This window comes from Medicago sativa, chromosome 5 (assembly GCF_051527215.1).
Source record: "Medicago sativa cultivar Bolivia chromosome 5, Bolivia_mono, whole genome shotgun sequence".
NCBI lineage: Eukaryota > Viridiplantae > Streptophyta > Magnoliopsida > Fabales > Fabaceae > Medicago > Medicago sativa.
This window is the reverse complement of record NC_140753.1, coordinates 11,830,632-11,845,860: the sequence shown is the minus strand read 5'-3', so window position 1 is coordinate 11,845,860 and position 15,229 is coordinate 11,830,632. Positions and strand designations below refer to the sequence as shown.

At 31.9% G+C, this 15,229-nt stretch overlaps 2 protein-coding genes across 3 annotated transcripts; both read right to left on the bottom strand.

Moving 5' to 3' along the window:
• Window positions 1-1,326: 1,326 nt before the first annotated feature.
• On the bottom strand, window positions 1,327-2,771 carry LOC146920063 (Leucine-rich repeat (LRR) family protein). The gene has a single exon (XM_085713453.1). The coding sequence runs from the start codon at window positions 2,750-2,752 to the stop codon at window positions 1,475-1,477; it is 1,278 nt and encodes a 425-aa protein (XP_085569579.1). The 5' UTR covers window positions 2,753-2,771; the 3' UTR covers window positions 1,327-1,474.
• A 7,852-nt stretch (window positions 2,772-10,623) lies between these two features.
• On the bottom strand, window positions 10,624-13,268 carry LOC146920062 (agamous-like MADS-box protein TM6). 2 transcript variants are annotated; one of them, XM_085713451.1, is made up of 7 exons: window positions 12,737-13,268; window positions 12,557-12,626; window positions 12,427-12,488; window positions 12,239-12,347; window positions 11,538-11,579; window positions 11,390-11,434; window positions 10,624-11,104 (listed from the first exon to the last, which is right to left on the bottom strand). In XM_085713451.1, exons 1-7 carry the CDS (start codon window positions 12,922-12,924, stop codon window positions 10,922-10,924), a joined length of 699 nt encoding a protein of 232 aa, XP_085569577.1. In that variant the 5' UTR covers window positions 12,925-13,268; the 3' UTR covers window positions 10,624-10,921. The 2 variants fall into 2 exon arrangements, with proteins under 2 accessions (XP_085569577.1, XP_085569578.1); XM_085713452.1 differs by having other exon boundaries at window positions 10,624-11,101; window positions 12,737-13,132.
• Between the last annotated feature and the right edge of the window lie 1,961 nt (window positions 13,269-15,229).

Below are 15,229 nucleotides of genomic sequence, written 5' to 3'. Positions count from 1 at the left end.
ATATATAAATAAAGAGCAGCAAAGGAATAGCAAGAAATAAAGAAAAATTAGAAAGGCATGTTCACATTAAAAAAAAATGGCCTTGCTCGCCAATTCAAGTGAATAGCAAGAAAAAATAGTTAAAAAATTATGTATGAAACAATAATGGCATGGTCGCCATTTTTAATATGGAACATTGAAAAAAAAAATTAATATGCTCGCCATTTGAAATAAAGAACAAGAAAAAAACTTAAACACTTCATGCTCGCCAACTTAAATTAAGAACGCACAGAGTTGTACAGAGAAAGTCTGCAAGCTTGCAGAGGATGGTTGAAAAAATGACATGTTCGCCAAATTAAAAGAAGAACAAGGACATTTACAACAATAATTTTCAATTAGGGGCAGACATATCATTTTTTTTTGATAGGGGCAGAAAAAAAAATTCGTTTTTTTAGCTATGGGGAATTTGGCGGAGAGTTTTTTTTTTCTGCCCCTATCACCAAAAAAATTGATATGTCTGCCCCTAGTTGAAAATTATTGATACAAATGCCCCTATTCTCCATTTCACTTGGCGAGCATACCCATTTTTTCCACACTCTCTGCAAGCTTGCAGGCTTTAGCTGAACATGCCATTTTTTATATATTTTTTTCCTGTTCTTTGTTTGACATGGCGAACATGCCATTTTTTATTTTTTATTTTTTTGTTTTGTTCTACTTTTGACATGGCGAGCATGCTCTTTCAATTAGATAAAGACAGTAATATTGTGGGAATCACGAAGGCAACTTCTTTCAATTAGTTTTTTAATTAGTTACGTGCAACTGGTATTGGAAGTTATATATAAGAACACATGTACACTACAAATCAATGAGCATCCATTAATCCCATTCATTACTTTACACAAAATCTTAACAATGGCTGCAATATGGCATGCTCGCCATTTTAAATAAAGAGCACAAAAAAAACTAAAATGGCTAGTTCGCCATTCAAAATAAAGAACGTGAAGAAAAAACCAAAAAAAAAATGTTCGCCAACTAAAATGTAAAGCAACACAGAAGTTCAGAAAAAAGCCTGCAAGATGTTGAAAAAATGGTTATGCTCGCCAACTTAAATGAAGAACAAGGGTATTTGTATCAATAGTTTTCAACTAGGGGCATACATATCAATTTTTTTGGTCATAGGGGCAGTAAAAAAAAATCTCTTAGTAATTAATTAATGTAAATGATACTTTAATGTGTCCCAAAAGCGCATATTAAGATACCAATGTGTAATTTTATCTTAAAAATTGTTTTCTTTTTTTCGACAGAATTAAAAATTGTATAAACAAAATAGTAATAACCCCCCAAAAATCAAAATTATACTTCTAGTATCTGATTAGCATTTAGCACAATTGCACAAAGAAAGCAGAGAAGATAAGAAATAAGAGACCAAAAGAAAAAGTGTACATGTATTAATGAAATTAAAAACCATCATCATCACAGAAATTCATAAAATAAACTAAGGAATAATTACACTACTACATTGAGAAGATGATTTTTGTGTTCCACCTTGACAAAAAAAGAAAACATGAGGACACCTAAACAAACAATTATCAACTAAACTCACATTAGCAGAATCTTGTTTAAGAACAAGCAAAGGACGAGGTATCCCACCAAGCAAATAATTCCCTCCCAACAATAGCCTCCCAAACGGAGCCATCCCTGTCTCCGGAAAAACCGTTTTCAATGCAAATTGAACCGGTATTAAACCGGTGAACCGGTTATTCTCCAAAGACAAAGAAGAAAGCCTAGGCATGGTTGCTAAAAACGCAGGTAAATAACCTTGAAGCTGATTATTACTCAAATCAACCGCTATAAGCTCGCTTTGAGACGATTCTGTTCCATAAGAAGGAGCTTCAATGGAGGAAAATTCGTTGTATGAAAGTGTTAACTGTTGCAAAGATGGAAGCTGAAATAATATAGAAGGAACATAACCATTGATTTTGTTTGAACTGAAATCAACAACCTGCAAATAGTTCAAATTCTTGAAGGTTTCAGAAGCTAAACCACCGCTTAAATTATTGTTCCTCATTGAAATCTGAACCAAAGAAACCGGCAAAGAAGCCGGAAATCCAAATGGGTCACCGGAAAATCCATTGTTACTAAGATCCATGTAGTAAAGATTTTCAAGAGAACCCAAATTAGGTATTTTTCCATTAAGCTTGTTTTGTTGAAGTTCAAGCCTAGTTAAGCTTTTAAGATAGTTGAAACTTGAAGGAACCGTTCCTTGAAGATTGTTGTTATCAAGATACAGCTCTTCTAGATTTATGAGAGATCCAATGGAAGATGGTATTTCTCCAGTGAAAGAGTTTGATGAAAGAATGAGTCGACTCAAACGAGTTAAGCTAGACAAAGATTCTGGTATGTTACCAGTGAAATAGTTGTTTGAAACATCTAGTGTGTTGAGATAATGAAAACTGTTTCTGTCTATGCTGAGTGAGCCTGAGTAACCAGCTTGGTCGAGACTGAGTTCAGTGATTCGACTCAGATTGGAGATGATGGTGTCACATCTGAATCCACAGGTGAATTTTTCACTGAAGAGATTGTCACATGGGTCGAAGGTGAAGTCCCAAGAGCTGATGCATGAACCTGGGGTTATTGAATTAGGGTTTATGTTTTGTTTGAGTTGTTTTAGTGATTTTGTGTCTAACCAATGTGTTTTTGATTCTGTGTTTTGGAATAATGTTGTTGATGATGCTAAGATGAGTGAAAATAGAAAGAAATTTAGAGGGTTCATTGTGACTAGTCAGAAAAATGTGTCTGAAATAGGGGTTATAACTTATATAAAGAAAGTGAAAAAGGGTAATTTATAAATGTAGAATCAGGACCGTTGAATGATTATAAAGAGAGTGAAAAATGTTGTGGAAAGAGTGAATCTGGATCATTGAATGTGTAAAGTGAATTTGTGAAGTGTAGCTCTCTCTTCTCCACTCAATGGAGTCAGAGGTTCATGTGATGAGTGGGTTCACGGGTGGAGATTTTAGGCAGTTATGTGAAGAAACTTTATGAAATTAAGATTTATTATTTGAGAAAGAAGAAAGGGATAATTTTTTTTGATTCAAGAAGAAAGGGATAATGATAAGGGATAACCTTTGTTTGATGTGTTGGGTCTTGGCCTATTGGTTTAGTGACACATTTCGGTATTTATAAATTGATGTTTGTTATACGTGTTGATTGAAAAATGAAATGAAATTAATATTATGAGTTTGTTTTTGTTTTTTTGCATATATAGCTGTATTCTTGGCTTTTAAATAATGTTGGTGGCTAACGGTTATGTAGGCTTCTTATCCAACATTCTTAAATTTCCATTGCAGAGTAACATTTTTAAATTGGAAAAAGGAAAAAAAAATTGAACACCCCAAAATGTTATTCTACACCCTTGAGAGGAGGGATAGAGAAAGAAGTGAGAGAAGTTGTAATTTGATGTACAGAGATGGAGATAATTAGAAGTGTTAGCTGAGTGTTGATTTTTGTAAGGGGATCAACGATTAATATCCAATTTTATATTCCTAGAGTTGTTTGAGACTTTGAGAGGGTTTCTGAATGGTTTTTTAGAATTGTCGATAGTCTTAAATTTAAAAAAAAAATGTTTTGCAATAGATGAGGTGTCATACTCTAGGTCGGGTGTTTTCTATTTAGAATTCAAAGAATGAGTGAGGTTCTCTCTTGAGCCCTTTCATCTTTTATGTTAAGTGTACTCTAGTTCTCCCACGATTTACTCTCGATCGGTTCTGGATAAACGACTATAAGGTTCATTGTTGAGAGATATGTCGGCCCAAAAATTACATTGGATAATATTCATCGTGTGCTATACGATATAGTTTCGAGTTACATATGAATGGGATGATTAAATGGATTATGGCCTCGGTACATATAATTTGACTAATACTAAGCCTTTTAAGATAAACTCGATCAATATGACGAGTACTTTACAATGATCCACACTCCTATAGGGGAGGCAAAATGGGCCGAGTCCGTAGGATCATTCCGTTTAACCCACTATTTTCAACGGATTGAGTTGAAGTTTTAAACTTGGTCCCTTAAGTTGGTAAGCTCCTAGCTTGCTGAAACAGCGGGGCAGAAACGATGCGGGTGGACTGACCCGCAAGTTAGTATAAAAAATACTAGCGCACTATTGTTAATTTTGTAGTTGGAGCGTTTATTTTTTGTGTGTCTAATAACAAAAAATTATGTAAATAAGTCAACATTTTAATGTTTTGGTAATAGCAACAACAAATTATATATTTTTTTTATGATTAATATGAACGATAAAATAAAAAATATTTGTTGACAAGTTGGTTGGCCAACGCCGCTACTTACAAAGAAGTGGGATGGGATGACAATTTAAACTCGACCACTTAAGTTAACTTACCCTGCACCGTCCTATTTTTGATGGATTAAAGTGGGATGAGTCTAAACAGAGCGGATAATTCACTTTGCCATCCCTAAATAAAATGCATAAGAAGTGTGACTTTATTCATGACGATCCAGAAAGAGTTCAATCAAAATCCGTAGTTATTCATGGTTAACTTATTTCCATGTTTTAATATGGATGTTTTTAATATTTTTTGGTAGAATTATGTAATCTTTTAACACTGCTTACAAATAGTTTAATCAAAATCAATTTATTTAACACTGTTTCAAAAGTCAGTCGTAAGGTAGAAGAAATTATGAAATGTTGGTGGAGATTACGGATCAAATGCCAGACAATATTGTGGCATATTATGGGATGGCAGTGGTTGCAAAGTGTGGTTTAGGCATCTGGTCCCTAAGTTAAATCATTTGTGTTTATTAAACATTTGTTTGAAACACATATGAAAATGACATTTCTATTATGGCTAACTAACTTCAAAAATTGGCAAAGTCATACATGGTGGAATCAGATTATATTTTACGCAAATAATTTTATATTGGTGCTTCCAACGAACTTACCCAACCATAGATAGAAAAAGCTCTATGGATGTACTATATATGTGTATTAATTTGATGGATATGGTGTCCTAAACATTCAATTGGCAAGTCATTGCCTCGTCAGCAGAATGATTGCTAGATAAATAACAATCACTTCCTCAATCGTTAGTTACAAGTCTTCTTTGAAAAATTTGTCCTTAACCAGAAATACAATTTTAAATCATATGATTCTTTTTAAGGAACAATTTTAAAATATTTTTTTTATCAGAAACAATTTTAAAAAGAGATCTCACGTCAAGTGGTGAGACTCACATGAGTTTCATCCAATAGAAGAGTGAATGCTAGAAAGAGAGTGTTCCTAACATTTTTCTTTGTTGAATATGTAATGTAATGAGGCGAAATCGATATGTCGTTCCAAACAAAAAAACACCACAACAAGATTGAAAAACCAAAATATGTCTCACCAAGACAGGAAAACCAAATCACCCCAAACTAAAACGACGAAATCACTAAAACAAAGATTATGTGAATAACAATTATTTAGATAAAATTAGAGAAAATTGAATCAAATGAGTGATTCCGGATCAAAAAATTACACAAAACTAGCCCTCTTTGATAAATGAAGAAGAAAATAAGTTGAGCGAAGTTAGAGTTTTTCTCACCAAAAAAATTAGAATCAAATAGTTGTTTTTATTGTCTTTTTTCGGAGTGGGCTTGGTTTTAATATGTAATGCTAACTTGTTTTAAGTGTTTAAGTTCTTCTATCTACTTAAGACTCAAACTTATCACGAGTCACAACACAACCTCAAAATATTGTTTAAGATCATACACTTTAATTATTATTAAACTTGGTTTGACTTATCATGTTTCCTTTTTACTTTGAGTCTAAGACTTTGTTCAAAAATTTGAATGAAAAAAAAAAAGAGAGAGCTTTGAGATAAAAGAATGAGTAAAAACCAAATGGAAGGGTATACATGCCACCTTGCATGAGATTCTATTTTATTTTAAATAAATTTTTAAATTCATTGCTTCTCTTTATAATATTTAAAGAAATACTAAAAAATATTTATTAAAATATTCTTCTAAAGAAAGTGAAGGATTCGCCTATATTTTTCATTTCTTCAGTTCCCTCCAAACTCTGAAACAAATATTGATTTGGCTTAATTCGATATTTGTTCCCCTAACTAATTTGTTGTTTTCATTTTGGTCCCATAAGTTTTAAAATCAACATTTTGGTCCCTTTGGTTTTGCTCCGTCAGTCAAAAAGGTCTCTGGCTGTTAACTTTAACCCCAAATGTCTATGGTGGATCAACCTAAAAAGTGGTCCACCATAGACTTCATTAATTTTTTAAATCTTAACCATTTGATCTTTTTCTTTTAAAGGACGACCATTGGATTACGCATGTTTATTTTATCTTACCGTGAGTAATTAACATTTAATTAATTTTCCCTTTCTTCATCTTCTTCATCACTCTTTGTTCATCATCTTCAACATAATCTTCATCAACACCATCATTTATTCCAGATCTCTACAAACCCACCCACCAAACCATTGTCCATTGGTTTCCATAATTTCCCCATCGTGAACTCCCAACACCACTGCAGTTTCCAATTCAATAAAAATAAGATTAGTAAAAAAAAAAAAGATTAATCACAAACCCAGTGAACTGAACCCTTGTTTTTTCATTCAACCCAAGTTATAACAAACCCATTTTGATCGAGTTCACAACAAATTTTCAATCTGTGATGTGAAATCAAACCCTTACTTCCAAACCCATCTTAAATCAACTCCTCCCAAATTTTTGACCCACACTCCCAATCTGTGCCTCGTTTTTGCATTTTCCATGTACAATTCTGTTTGTACATAGTGAAACAACAACAACAACAACATGCTCTCGTTTTCCACGCTCTCGTTTTTGCATTCTGTGATTTCCTCACCTTTATTCAACAATTTCTGAAGTGGGTTTCTGATTTCCTCAATTCCCTTCCCAGGAGGCGATAGGAGTTGTTTGGTGACTGGTGGCGCGGCTGTTTTGGCTCCTGTGATGTGTGTTTCGCTGCTATTTTGCAGCTGTCATGCTGTTTACAGTATGAGATTTTATTTTTCAGGCTTGCTGTTAGTTTTTCTATCGCATACCAGTAAAGGTTTTTTTGATTCTGGCTGTGTTTTGTTGGCTCCCACGTATGTGTGGTGTTCCTTTTAAAAAGAATGTTCCTTCTACTTGCTTTTTTCTCGATTCGATTTCAGTTGTGGTTGATTTGGGTTGTTGTTTTCGTGTAGGAAGAATTGATGATTGTTCCTTTGGATCTGAGGAAGAAGAATCGTTGATGATGATGTTGTTGTTGTTTAATTGATTTGATGATGATGTTGTCGTTGAATTGATGATGATGTTGTTGTTGTTTAATCTGGAATTCTAAGAATTGTTGAAGGAAGAAGATGAAGATTTCTGGAAAAAAAATTATGACTTTTGTATGAATGTTTATGAATGTGTGATGTTGAAGATGATGAAAAGTGAAAAAAATTAGGTGCTGAAGATTCACCATTAATACAATGGACATGCAATCAAGTGGTTAAAATCATATCAACAATTTTAGACATTAAAAAACTAACGGCAAGGACCTTTTTGACTGACGGAGCAAAACCAAAGGGACTAAAATGTTGATTTTAGAACTTATGGGACCAAAATAAAAACAACAAATTAGTTAGGGGACCAAATATCGAATTAAGCCTATTGATTTACTATGCACGACATTAGACAGTCTATCTTAATAGAATAATGATGGATCTCGCGAGAACCACTTTTTCGAAATTGTCCTGAGCGTGCATTTTCATTTTCTCTATCATGTTGACATTTCTCTCCTCTATGTATTGTGCAAAAGCAAGCATTTTAATTGGTCAATACTTTATTCTTGATGAATTCCGCACACTTTCTTTCGCTTTAAATAGCACTGGTCATTTGGTTAAGCACTTAAACTACTATTCACACCACAAACATTAACCGCTTTCGAGGCAATTTTATGCAGAGTCATGCGTAGAATTTATGCTGTGCTTGAAATTTTATTTTTGGTCAATGAGTCATTGAGCCTTTAGTACAAGCCTTTGAATCATTTAATGGGCAACTTTTGTAGGAGGAAGTTACTGTTCTCACGGCTCATAAGTCATAAGAAAAAGAGTTGACAACTTCTTTTCCCATCACATTCTCTCCTCGTGCATTCTATTCAGGTTATAAAATCCGAAATATTTTAACTTGTTTTGGAGGATTTTGTAGGATATGTACACTTTTGGATTATAAAATTTAAAATTCATAAGACATGTGAAAAATTAACAAGGTGAAAAAAGAAAATGTCAAAAGAGTTAGTGAGTTACTATTAACGTTAAAGCCCATTAAATAGTTGGACCAAAGGCTAAGTGTGGACAATTGCGCCTGGTTGGCCAGACATACTTAATCCATATTTTCTCTTCGGTGTCAATTTGGGTGGACTAATTTAACTTCCTTACAAAAAAATTACTTAATCCACATTATTAACTCTTATTTGTGAAATGTTAAAATCATTATCTTTCTAGCATTCTTTTAACATTCATTTTCCTATTAATGGAAGAAATTCTTGTAGGTCTCACAATTTTATGTGAGACCTATTTCTAAAGTGTAAAACTCACATGCGTTTCATTTAATCAAAATAGAGAATGTTGAAGATAATGTTAGAATACAGTGTTCAAAATAATCCTCACTCTTATATTCTTTCGATAGAACAATATTTACCTTTGACCGGAAAAAAAGGAACAATAGTAATAACTATATTTTACGAAGGGACGGTTGAAAGGTTGTCTACGATAATTTAGAGGATCATGCTAACTATTGCCTCCATTTTTTTTTTCTTTTGATGTTTTAAAACTTTAACTATATTCCAAAACATTTGATGTTTTAGTATATTTGATATTTTTTTTTCCAAGTTTACTCGTTTTGGAAAACATATCATAAAACTATTAAAGGTGTTGTGACCTTTGACTTATCACACGTGAATTTAATTATAAATAAGGATATTTTAGTCCAAAACATACAAATATTTCTATGTTATAATTATTCCTTAAGACTTGTGCCAAGAGCTAAAACATCAACAGATAAAAAACGAAGGGAGTAGTGTCTAAATTAGTGCCCCTTAAATACTAGTTATGCATACATATATAATAAAAATATCTTAGAAATTGTATAGTGAAACTCTTAAAAGTGTAAAAATATATATTTTTTTCAATGCAAAATTTCCTCTTTTTATCCCCTTGAACTCTAGTTAACATTTTTCATAATTTAATAATAGGATAATAATCATAATTGTTATTTTGGTCCTTGGATTGTGTAACAAGTAGTCATAATAGTCCCTTAATGTATCGAAATTTTAAAATAGTTCTGATTGTACACTTCATTAGTCAAAATAGTCATTGACATTAAAATAATTCGTTAATATTGGAATATTAGTCTTTCAATTTACTTACTTATTATCATATCATTCCTTATAAATACTTACTTATTGTCATTTCAGTCCATATACGAAATGAGTTATTGTGAGTATTGAAAGATTATTTCAGCGTCATGAACTATTTTGACTAACAATGGGCACAATCAAAGACTATTTTGAAATTTTTTATACATTGAAAAACTATGACTATTTATTACACATTTAGGGACCAAAATTACCATTACCCTTTAAATTCTAGTTAATTCGAATAGAGTTACAGACTATATATAACTTTTTTTTTATATTTTTTTTTTTAGGGAAACTTTTTTTATCTTGTACTCTCCTCCATATTAGCTTCCCTCATGCCCCATATCCCTACATGCAATGCAATGTTGGCATCAAGTTAACGCATACGTACAAACTCTAGAAGAATCTCACAAACAACACTGGTTATTTTTGGTTAGCAAATTAGTGCTCTCACATTGTGACGTACATATTCCTTTCTCGAAGACAAAAATATTCAATTTCTTATTTATTGATGCGTCCCACTTGGACAACACATGATCAATTCTTGTCCTTGATGCTAAAACATCTCTTTAATACTGTGTCTCAGAACTTACCCATAAAAAAAATATCTTGTACTACTGCCTCCGTTCCTTTTTAATTGTCACATTTTGACATTTTACACATACCAAGACAATAAATAAATGTTACTACTTTTGATACAATAATTTATACTTTTACCATAATGACCTTATTCATTTAATATCTTCTTTCATATACTTCTCTCTCCACAATAAATAATTAAGGGTAATAATGGTAAAACATCATTTAATGTTGCATTGAACTTTGAAAGTGACGGTTAAATTGAAACAAAATTTTTCTCCAAAAGTGACACTTTTTAACGGAGGGAGTATAAACTTTTTATGTCTATCTCGGTTAAAATTGTTTGAATATATACCCAACTATATTTTTTTTACAGTTAGATATTAACCAAGTAATATGGTTATTTTAATCAAAATTTTGTTGAAAAGAGTACAATGGGCCAAATGGGGAACCATTGATCCAACCCGAACATGTTTAAAGTACATAACAAAGTACACAACTCATGGTACAAGACAAAAGGACTGACTATTACACTATTAACAAATGAAGAGGATAACACAATTGAGAAACCAACCAGCCATAAAAATGAATTCAAATACTATAAATTATGCAAGTAATATGAATTCTTGCACAAGCAACTAAATTAAAGCACGCAATATATATAACATACTCACCCAACAATATAAACTTATAGATAGTAAAATACAGTCATATTTTGTTTTTCAGACCACACTTCTTGCAAATAAAACATCATAAGCTAGCTTGCTAATTCTCTACCTAGATGGAGAGTTTGGAACCAACTTTTAGTTTAATGTGATATTACAAACTAATTAAAGCTCAAATAACAACTTAACAAGTGCTAGCTAGCTGCTTAATTAATTTACAATGTCTAATTCAAGCAAATTTAACATGACATTGGTTCCATTAATTCAGTTGCTCAACCAAGGCGCAAATCGTCGTTTTTGTAACCTTCTTCTCCATGGTGATGAGGAAGATTCAGATGAGAATGGTGCTGACAGAATGCATACAGAGTGGAAGCACCATTGGCCAATGCAACTGCTGATTCCTCGTCTCCTTCGTCGTGGAAAAGAAATTGTGGATGGATCACACACTTTTCCTTCTTATTGTTATTCCATTCACACAATAAAAGGAAACAAAATCATTTCCTCTTCTCTATATATAAATCATTTACAATCACAACAAAATGCAGTTTTCTATATATTTAACTTACAAGAAAAAGTTGAAATAACGACCGCAATTAGAGACTGAAATAATAAAAGTGGTCACCAAATTTGGCGTCTCTAACACGACGGAATTTGTTTCTTTTCTGTCTCTAAATTTAAGTCGCTATTTCAACTTTTTCTAATTGTATCGATCATTAACTTAAAAAGAAAAATGTTCTTACAAGTTCAAGCAAGAGATTTCCATTCATCTGCTCCAAGCTTCTAACCTGCATATTATTTATATAAAGTTTAAATAGACCATAGGTTTATCAAATTCACATGAGCAAGAAAAAAATGGATCATAGTCTAAAACTAAAAAATATTGCTGACCTTTTTCCTACAGGTATCAGTCCGAGTTTTGATCACATGAAACTGCGAAACAGAATGCAACCAAAACACAACATGACAATATATCAGCTTAAAGACTTCAAGGAATAACTGAATTTACAAGTGTAACAAATTCAATTGATATCAAATTCCATTGCTAAGTGATGAAGGTTCATTTGATAAGAAGAATAAGCCTTAGAGCTTGATAGATAGAAAAACTCTTTATTTTTCATATTGATTGATAAACAATAGTAGATTAGTTCACGAGATGCTCAATGTATAGAGCTTTTGGAAAATGAATAAACTAACCATAAATCAACAAACTAACTATCTACTAACTTTTCTAACTAAATTTTATATTTATAAAACTAAGTAATAAATTGTTTGAGAAAAAAATTAGAAATCAATTTCACTTATTTTGTTTTTAAGTTTTGTTGAGGATTTATTAGTAGTATATAAAAGAGGTTAAGCAGCTAGTCATTTGAAAATTTGCTACAATAAAAGAGATCAAGTGCCTAATTAAGTCACATCTTCAAAAGAAAGTAGAAAACAATAATTTTGTGCTAGAGAAAAAAAACAATAGTTTGTAAATTAAACTTCTGCTTTTGAGTAACTTGTAGAAAGGGTGAAAATAAAGGGAAATATAGAATTGAACAAATCAAAGAATTGAAGATCCATAAAATTGGAAGTAGTATTGTACGTACCTTCCTTTCACGTATTTTTGCAATGGAAGAATTCATATCCTCTTCAAGACTACGCAGTTGCTGGAAGCTAAGGTCATCCAATTCCATACCACCCTCACCTATTCTATGCCTTTCAATTCATCACAACTCCACCAATCAGATTTCACCAAAAAATTATTAATATATATAGCTATGCATCATTAATTTACCTGATCTGTTTTCTAAGCTTATGGTTAATATCTTTCAGTTTCTTCAAGTTTTCAAGCATTTTCTGAAACCACACAAATTCACATTAAAATCATTAAATAAATAACAAGATATCAAGCACAATTTCTTTACCTCATAGTGAGAACGCCACAGATCTATATCCCCCAAAGTCTTCTGATATTGATCAATAATCTTCTTTGTACTGGTTCACAAGTAACATAATATATTAAAAAAAAAAAAAAACTCATATTTATAATTAAGAATAAAGATGTATATATATATAAATAATATAAGTTATAAGATAGTACTTACGTTAGTCCAGGGGTGATGTACTCATGCATCTTGTTATTTTTGGAGAACATGATGAGTGAAACCTTAGCATCACAAAGAACACTAAGTTCATGTGCTTTCTTGAATATACCATTTCTTCTCTTTGAGTATGTCACTTGCCTGTTAGTAGGATTCTCAATCAACTTTATCTCAATCTTCCCACGACCCATTTTCAATGATCTTCACTACTACAATACTATAGTGTACTTGTTCTATAACTTCTCTTCACTTTTTTTCTCTCTTTCACTTTCCAAAATGCAATATTAATAGATGGAAGAGAAAGAGAGAGAGAGAACTAGAACTAGAACTAGATTGCAATGAAACTAAACTATAGTGTCATCACACTTGTACTATACTGGTGTGTGACTCGTAAAGGAGGAGTGAAGTGATGTGAAGAGGGTTTCCTAAATAGGAAATGTGTTATTTGCTACGAAAGGAAAAGCAGGGTTGGAATGTAACTGCAAATAGATTCTAAATTGATGTGAATGTGAAAGTGAAAGTGAAAGTAGTGTGTGATCAGAAGCAAACTTCAACACTATTACATTATTGTTGTTCAATGGACAGTTGGCACATTTTAATTAATTCTCAGATACCTCTTCTTACTTCAATTTATTATTAGGCCCCTAGGTCAGACACTATGTACAATAATCTTCATCATATCATCATTAAGTTTTGTTTTAATCAATCTTCATGTGGTAGGATATTTAAGTTGTTTTTCATACACATGTGGTAGGAGTATTAAGTTGTTTTTTTCTTTCTCTTTTCTTAAATATTTGTTCTCTCATCTCGAAACCAATATCTATAATCGATATTATACGGTGTTGATATATGATATTGAAGATCGTGTGACCAATCACAAATGCAGTGTCATATTGTGTAACTTAAATTAAATTTTGGTCTTATTAACTTGTGTCTTAAGACATGTGTTAAACATTTTAAAGAGAGAAATTTTGTATTGATCAAAACAATTGTTTAATGTTTAAAACATTTAATAGACAACTTTTTAGACAATATTACTATATTAATTTCCTTAACATTTGTTCGTAAGACATTTGATAGCATTTTCCATTTGATTAAAGATGGAGAGTTTGAATTGATTAATTAATTTAATCAATGATTACTTTGGCAAAAATATTGGTGATCTTAAATTGCTTGAATTGATTGTGTACTTGGGGGATACTGTTTGTCTTGTGTGTTTGTCGTCACTCATTTATTTAAAGAACCTACTACTCCCTCCGTCTCACAATATTAGTCGTTTAAGGTTTGTGCACGGTTATTAAGGAAATGATTAATTGTGTTGATTTCAATGGTAAAATTAGTAACATTTACTAAAACACCCTTATTAATTGTAGTTAGTGGAGTAGTTAAGTCGGATGAAATTCAATAAATAAGAGTATAATAATGGAAAAAAGTAATAAATGCTGCATTGGTATTGTAAAATGACAATTATTTTGAGAAAAAGAAAAAATACTAAAGGGACAATAATTGTGATTGTGAGACGGAGGGATAATATGGTTTGCTTGTTAGCTTTATATAGGACATGTGATGATGAGTTTCCACTGTGAGGCATTCTTGCATGGACACAAATATAAATGCATAGTATTTGGTCACACACACATCAAAAACCTTTTTCTCAAAAGACTAAATCATTTTATTATCAAGTTCTTTTTTATTATTAGAAAAAATATTTTTATGTGTGTGTGCCTAAACACTGTACATTTATATTTGTGAGCATGATAGACTTTCTCTTCCACTGTATGTTTTATTTATGACTCCAAACATGGTATCACAAGTTAATCATCAACTATGTGTTTATAACCAGATTGAGAAATCATTCATGGAAAAGGAAAGAATTTAATTGCAAAGGAACACAACTCTGATTAAGTAACTTAACTGTAGATTAATTGACCAAATCTATAAAAGGGAGCTGTATACATTGCCCCTGCATGTTGTTCATGGATGACGTAATTTTAATTTATTTTGTATATTATTAGGATTATGATTTATGTTTTGGTAAAGTGATTCATCTCTGTCTAGAAAGATCAACTCAACTCTTAAAAAGCATTTGATAAGCAAGATTTGAAGTGAAAATTGAAATTAAAGTTTTTTTTTACCCCAGTAATTTACAATTGTTTTAGCTTTTGATTCATGTATATGTGTCTAGTTTTCGGTCTTACCATGAGACCAAGGAAGTCAAAGGGTTGTCTAGAAGCTGCCATGAACCGCTCATTGTCATGACTTATGCACTGACGACTACTCCACGTCCTCATCGGCCTCAGGCATCATAGTGATCGAGGTTCGAATCATATTTATAGTGTGTGAAACTAGTCTATTAATCGAGGTTCATAAGCAAACAATTTACTAGATGTACGTCTTGTAGCAGACGATCCGTATGAGCGCATCAGCACATGTCATGTCATTATAGATGTATCTATCTAATCTATCTAGCTTGTGGCTGTGCTGTTGCTTACATAT